Raw genomic sequence first — 7,786 nt, 5'->3', positions numbered from 1 at the left:
GACAGCACAGAGCAGCATGTGGTCACTTCGTCCCATACTCCACCGAAGAGTTCTGCCCTGTGGACTACCCTTTCTTGGGATGTCTTCATTCTCCCACTGAGAACCAAGTTAGAAGATTGTGCTAAGGAAACTGGAGCTCAGAAAGACCACCAGAGCTCTGTGGGGAGAAGCAGAGCTGTGCTGAGGGAAAGAGAGAGGGGCAGGGTGGGGGTGAGGGGCGGCTTTAGAATTCTCCATGAAGGTTGCTAGATTATGCCAGTCATTCCCAAAGCTACAGGGAGCACTCCGTCCAAGAAAGGAGGCGCTGGTACTAAGCAGGCGGAGGTGAGGGGACCTGGGCGGGCAGGCAACTCCGACTCCAGTCTCCTCCAAGGGGGCAATTTGAGCACTTAGGAAAGCCTCCAGCCGCTGGAAGATGGGGGCCAGCAGCAGCATGGTGAGCCAGCAACTCTGGCTGAGACCAGTGTGTGTTGGCTGGAGGCAGGATATGGAAGGGGCTCTCTACCACCTGGCTAACCTCTTCCTGCTTCTGGGCTTCATGGGGGGCAGCGGGGTGTATGGTTGCTTCTACCTCTTTGGCTTCTTGGGCACAGGCTACCTGTGTTACGTGCTGTGGGGCTACTTCCATGCCTGCAGCTTGAACATCACCCTGGGGGCCTCCCTGCTGGCAATCGCCTGTCTGTCCCAGCTGGCACACCTGGCGTACCGCCTGCGTGAGGAAACCATGCCCAAGGAGTTCCACCTCCTCTATCAGACTCTGTGCCTGCCGCTGCGGGTGCCCCCCCGGGCATACAAGGAGATCGTGCACTGCTGCAAGGAGCAGGTCTTGGGGCTGGCCACGGAGCAGACCTATGCTGTGGAGGGCGAGACGCCTATCAACCGCCTGTCCTTGCTGCTCGCTGGCCGGTAAGCAACTCAGCCATTGCTTCCCCCAGCCCACCTTTCTCATTCCCCAAGCTGTCCCTGTCCCGTGGCCCGCCCCACTGAGGGAGAGGATGTGGCAAGTCAAGCAAAAGCAAAATGGAGTTTTCTAAGTGCGGGCATGTTCCCTCTTTCTTAGCCTCTTCCAAGAGGAAGCCAGCTCATGAGACATCTTCTTGGTGGGTAAGGGTTGTGTGTATACTTGCTGCTGGTAGGCGTGGTAGGGACCAATGTTTCTAGAGTCTTGGTGTGACATCACACACACCTCAATATGCCACGGCAAAGCTTCAGCAATCTCTCTATAAGCCTGCAGAGTGTGTGTGCGTGCCTGTGAGGGTGGGGTGGGGGGAGGGAAAGGCTTCTGTCAAAGTGAATATCCCAATAAGATGAATTTGTGTTTTTCCATATGCATCCAACAAACATTTGAGAAGTACCAACTTTGTGCAATGAGCAATGCCACACGCAGAGAGGCTTCCTCCAAACCCCAGCTAGGGGATCTAGGAGAGCCCCAAATATGTTGGGGATAACCCGACCGACTATTTGGGAGAGTCAGTCTTTAGACAGGTAGTTGTATCACAGAAATAGTCCCTGTCCACCCTTCCACTCCGGGTTGTCCCAGGGAGCTTCTTATTGACCAGAGGTCAGCGCTGTCCATCTGAGGGGTCGGGGCGGTGAGAGAAGGCTTTGCGGGACACCGCTCTTTGTCAGAAGGCGACAGAGACTGACAGCAAGGGTCTCAGCTAGGATCGTATGTGCTCCACCAGCCTGCCTGTGATGGTGAGCCATTGGTCCGCATCGCCAAAGGAAACCTCCCAGGCCCTGGCAGGGAATTGGGGTTCTTTGAACCATTGTACCAGTTCGATTTGTGTATAGGACTGACCTGGTTAGACTTGGTTTGGTACGCAAAAGGAAGAAAAGCATTTCAAAAGCTTCCCTCCCCCCCCCAATTTCCCCGCCTTCCTTCCTCTGCTTTGTTTTCTCTTCCTTGAGACCATGGAAATTCAGGAGAAAAGGTAACAAGAAAAAAAATGAAACCAGGTAAGAGGGACAGCTAAACCCAGCACACCTGATCCCTTGCTACTGGGTCGATGCCAGCTCATAGCAGCCCTATAGAACAGAGTAGAAGTGTCATGTGAGGTTTGTTGTAAACATACAAATGTGAAAATTCACAAATGCCACTGTTGCTATTGCCAAAATGATTGCCAAAACCCAAGCTCGACAGGACTGTAGGGAACTTGCTCATTCATGAGATAGGTGATGTTGCTAGCTCCTCCCAGCAAGGCTGGCCAGGAGGGAAGAGGGGAGGTGGGAGGAGCACTCAGCCTCCCCCCCCTCCCCCCCCACGCCAGGGGTGCTCATTTGCTGTAAGCTTGTCTTCTTAGGAAGGATTTATTATGAACTTGTAGGAGACCATTTCCCTGTGAAGGGGAAAGGAAAACTGCCCCCTTCCGGGGTAGCTTTTCCAAGTATGCTTAGCATCAAAAGAGTGTATCGAAGGTTGGATCATCTTGATGTTGTTTTTTCAAGGTTTCAAGGAAGGTTTTAGTTGTTGCTATTTTATTATCTTTCTGTGTCCGCCTGTCTGAGCTTTGCTAAGTTGGAGCTACTGGGGAAAGGCTGCTAGTCTGTGTTCAGGCTCTGATTTTCTTGCGGATTTACAGTGAGGAGCCCCAACACCTCCACGTAGCAAATAACCCTCCAGAGCCAGGACATGGGGGCTTCTTGTGCAGACTTCCCCTGTATCATGGGCAGATGCATCAGGAGTCCTTTGTGCAAACCTCAGACGGATATTTGGTTGGGCTTCCTTTGAATGAGGGCAGCCAGTCCCATTCGGGACGCAGAGAGGGCCTAGGACTTGCTCAAAGGGAGGCACGCTTAAGCTGTGCTTGGAGTTTCCCTGACAGAAAATTCAAGACTAAATTGCACATGTGCAAGCTCCCAAGTAGGCAGCCAGCTGTCCGAGCCTGTCATGTAAGAGGAAATGACCTGTCATCCAGGCCAACACGGAAAAGGAGCCTCAGATGATAAAGGACACAGAATACCAATTTTGATGGCTTTGGTGAGCTATAGGAACTGATTAAATACAGCTCACACATGTAAGATGCTGCTACTCCTTGGTGGCTTGCTTAGGTGGCCAGATTCCTTGCCCGCGGAGGTAGCGTGAGGCTGCGGCGTACGTTGTAGGAGGTTTTCTCTTTTCTTTCTTAGAAAAGCCTTTCTTTGATATTGTGGACTCCTTTTACCGGAGCCCTGGTGGTGCTGTGGGTTACGTGTTGGGCTGCTCACCACAAGGTTGGCAGTTCACAACCACCAGCCACTCTTTGGGAGAAAGATGAGGCTTTCTACTCCCATAAAGATTTACAGCCTCAGAAAACCACAGGAAGCAGTTCTGCCTTGTTTTATAGGGTCCCTATGAATTGGAATGGACTAGGTGGCAGGGAGTTTGGGAGTTTTATAGTGATATAATAAAGTGTTTTCCTTAGCTTCTTCATTTCCTGCCCCCCTCCTTTCCTTCTTTCCTTCTACAGATAAGTATTATAAGTAACATGATAGGAACGGGGATCCAGTGTTAAATACTATACACACACACACACACACACACACACGCACGCACGCACGCACGCACGCGCTTCCTGGCACCCATGGAGCTTAAAGTCTGTCAATTAAGCACCGGGAATTAAGGTATGGCATGCTGATAAGTATTGGATATAGTATTTCTGGGAAGAAACACAGAGTATGGTGAAGCCTATAATCAGGGATTTACCTTTTCTGAAGGCTGTGTACTCCTGTGAAGATTTACCTTCCCAGAAACACACGCGGGCAATCCTCCTCTGTCCCAGATGTTCACTAGTCGGAGTCAGCTAGATGGCAGTGAGTGAGGAAGAGGAGAGGTCGGACAAGTCTTCTCGAAAGAAAGGCTGTGTGCGCCGAGGAGAAGGTGGGTTTGAGGGAAAGGTTCCACTGGAAGGGACAGCACATGTGATGACCCTAAGGCAGGAAGCCCCGGCACTTCATCTTCTCTTGTGTTCTCTCATGCCCCAAGGAAGTGCCGCTGGGCAGTGTATGTTATCTGTCTTATGGGGCATCTGCACCTCTGTCACTGGAGGCTATAGACTGATTCTTACCTTTGCTTGACACCTGTCCCCTCTGACCTCCATCTTTAGATGATCAAATAATAGGCAATATCTTATGACCGTGGTAATACAATATTTTTTTGCCAACACCATAATTCGACTGTATCAACTCTTCTTCAGTTTTCTATATTCATCACCCATTTTTTTAAAAATCATTTTTATTGGGGGCTCTTACATTCATTGCTTTTGCATACACGTGAGGCAATTGAAAGTACCATGGCTTAGGCCAGGTGCACCTCAGTCCTCAAAGTGGAATCCTTGCTTTTTCTTTTCTTTTTTTTTTAACACTTTATAGATGTCTTTTGCAGCAGATTTCCCCAGTGGAATATATCATTTTATTTCTTTTTAAAATGATTATTAATTGGGAATTAATACTTCTCTCAGATAATTCCATAGTTCAGTCACGTCACGCAGAATTGTACAATGGCTACCAAAATCGATTTCCAAACATTCTATTTCTTCCTGGACTCGCTGACATCATCTCCCTTTTCCCATCCCGCCACCACCATGTGCCTCCCACCCCCAAACCCTTATTTCACTCGCTGTTCCTATAGGCTCCTCAGTCTTGGGTTTCATACACCGAAACACACAAAAAACGTATAATACAACTTCATGGAGGTAACCTCCAGTGACATAAGACCTCTGAGATACACTATGAACAAACAAAAATACAGAAAATGTTCAAAACTAGATCAGGTCCAGCATGCCTACGAGGGGGGATTAACGGATAAAGTTTTAACTGTTCAAGTCAGATTTATGCCTTTGATCTTCTACATTATCTCTCCAATGCACTCTGATTAGTAACCCCTTTCCTCCCGTCCTCAGTTGTGGACAGAGGGAGTTCACCGTAGCTCTGTTTCCTCTGTAGTTCCCACAAACGAGTCTCAGGCTCCACTGTCATCCATAGCCTCTGCAAGCCAGATTCTCACAATTTCGTCTCCGATACTATCTCCTCCTTCTACTTTGGATTATATGATTTATAATCCTTTGGTGACTGATATTGGTGTGCTTCTTCAACGTGGCCTTAGTTGACATCTCACTTAGATAGCTACTGATTTGGAGACAAGCCTTTAAGACCCCGGATGTTATTTTACCTCACACCTGGGCACCATCTAGATTCCTCGCCACACTTTGCTATAGCACCCGTATCTTCTGTGTTCCCTTCCTGAGGGCGAGTATCAAGCAGGACCATGATGTAAGAACTAATTTTTCTTAAGTTGGAGCTAGGATTTAGTGCGAGCCAAAGCCCACTCCTGGATCTATGTTTTGTTTTTAAATTTGCTATTAATTGAGAGCTAAAATATATATCATTCCATAGTTCAATCACATCAAGCAGAATTGTTCCATTGCTTCCACGGTCAGTTTCCAAACATACTTTTTCTTCCTGGATTCCTTGACATTGTTTCCCTTTTACTGCCACTGCACCACCATCCCTGTACACCCCCTCTCCCCCGAAACCCTTATTCTACGTGCTGTCCCTGTAGGTTCATCCATCCTGGGTTTAATTTCTTGAACAACAGAAAGACATATAACACAACTTCAGGAGCTGCTGCTTCCGTGGGCTGCATGTGGTTAGTGGCCACCGTGTTTCCGAGTGGCGCTCCAGAGCAGGGATGCTTCATTCTGACTACACATGGGGACCACCTGGGGAGATTAAAAAAAAATTAATATCCAGATTCCATCTACAGAGATTCTTGCTTAATTGTTCAGGGATAAAGGCAAGCCTGGAGGTTTGATTGCTGGTGTCCTTTCTTAAGTTCTCCCAGGGCTTCTGCTGGGCAGCTTGAACTTGAGGACCACTGGTAATAAGAAGGCATGTGAGGCCTTGAGAAATCCTGATGGGATCTCCTTCCAGGCAATAATCAAGCTACTTCTGCTCTGGATTTTGCACAGGCAGTTTTGCTGGAAGAGCCACGTTGACCAGGAATGCAACCTCAGTGAAGGGGGTTTGCGCCGCCATTTCCTTTTTCCCACACTGTCTCTTCTCTCCCTTTGGCAGGGTGCGTGTGAGCCAGGAGGGGCAGTTTCTTCACTACATCTTTCCCTACCAGTTCATGGACTCACCTGAATGGGAATCCCTGCAGCCCTCCGAGGAGGGGGTGTTCCAGGTAACAGACCAGCACTGTCCCCCATGAGCCCGGCAATCGCTCAGCGCCCATGCTTCCACTCTCACGTCTGCTCGGTGGACCACTGGCAGTCTAACGCAAGGGTGCGGTTCTTCTCAGATGGGAAGAGTGCCTGCATTCTTGGCATAGGGAGAGCAGTAACGGGAGGTGCCGGCCCTGATCCTCCAAACCCAAGCCCACTGCCATGAGTTGATGCCAACTCATAGTGATCTCATATAGGGTTTCCCAGGCTGTGAATCTTTATAGGTCTAGTCTAGTCTAGTCTCATCTTACTCATGGGGGGCAATTGGCACCAGCGGGACCTAGATCTCTCACAGAAGATCCTAGACTCCCTCACTCAGTCATTCTCTTACTCACTCACTCACCCTCACTCAGTCATTCTCTTACTCACTCACTCTCTTACTCACTACTCTCTTACTCACTCACTACCTCACTCACTCTCTTATTCACTCACTCATTCTCTCACTCACTCTCTTACTCACTACTCTCTTACCCACTCACTACCTCACTCACTCTCTTACTCACTCACTCATTCTCTCACTCACTCACTACTCTCTTACTCATTGCCTCACTCACTCTCTTATTCACTCACTCATTCTCTCACTCACACACTACTCTCTTACTCACTACTCTTTTACTCACTCACTCTCACTCACTCATTCTCTCACTCCCTCTCTCACTCACTCACTCACTACTCTCTTACTACTCTCTTACTCACTACCTCACTCACTCTCTTATTCACTCACTCATTCTCTCACTCTCTCACTACTCTATTACTCACTACTCTTACTCACTACCTCACTCACTCTCTTATTCACTCACTCATTCTCTCACTCTCTCACTACTCTATTACTCACTACTCTCACTCACTACCTCACTCACTCTCTTATTCACTCACTCATTCTCTCACTCTCTCACTACTCTATTACTCACTACTCTCTTACTCACTACCTCACTCACTCTCTTTTCACTCAGTCATTCTCTCTCTCACTCACTACTCTCTTACTCACTCACTCTCACTCACTCATTCTCCCATTCCCTATCTTACTCACTCACACTCACTCATTCACAGTCACTCACTCACTCTCTCTCTCTCTCTCTCTCTCTCACTCACTCATTCACTCTCTTACTCACTCACTCTCTTAGGCCCTCACTCACTGACTACCGTCAGGTAGGTGCTAACTCCTAAGTACCATGTACTCTTTTGTGAGTCACATCTCAAGCTCTTCCTTCCTCACACTTGCCGCACATACCAGTCATGCAGCACTCGTGGTATTTCCTGAAACCACATGTTTGCCAACTTCTTGCTTGGGCTTCTACTGCCCCTCAGTCTGAAATGTATTTCCCCTTCTATATTGGGAGATGGCATCTCCCTTCCTCTGGAAGCTGACCAGATTGGTTCAGTGTCCACCCCACAACTCATTCTTCCCGCCCATGAGCTTGTTCTGTGCCTTCTACTTATGCTGACTGGTGTGCATATTGTTCTCTGTTCTAGTCGTCTGGGTTCCTTTCTATCTTCCACGTGGTGAAGTCTTTGAAGTAAAAATCTGGGCCTCTTCCTCTTTGTGTTCGGAACACAGTAGGGGTTCACGAAGGTTCGCTGGG

The 7,786-nt window shown here is 48.5% G+C and overlaps 1 protein-coding gene across 2 annotated transcripts in view; it reads left to right on the top strand.

Annotated features, from left to right (window-relative positions):
- POPDC2 (popeye domain containing 2) overlaps window positions 1–7,786 on the top strand; it is a 21,724-nt gene continuing 13,938 nt past the window's right edge. For both annotated transcript variants that reach the window (XM_004709804.2, XM_013006463.3), the window contains exons 1-2: window positions 1–906; window positions 6,055–6,163. In XM_004709804.2, the coding sequence (XP_004709861.1) occupies window positions 416–906; window positions 6,055–6,163 (600 nt within the window). In that variant the 5' untranslated portion in view covers window positions 1–415. The remainder of the gene's footprint in view (window positions 907–6,054; window positions 6,164–7,786) is intronic.

The sequence above is a fragment of the Echinops telfairi genome, unplaced genomic scaffold, assembly GCF_000313985.2.
Source record: "Echinops telfairi isolate 266 unplaced genomic scaffold, ASM31398v2 ScPeMD7_3509;HRSCAF=4178, whole genome shotgun sequence".
Taxonomy (NCBI): Eukaryota; Metazoa; Chordata; class Mammalia; order Afrosoricida; family Tenrecidae; genus Echinops; species Echinops telfairi.
This window is presented reverse-complemented; position numbering and strand designations above follow the sequence as displayed.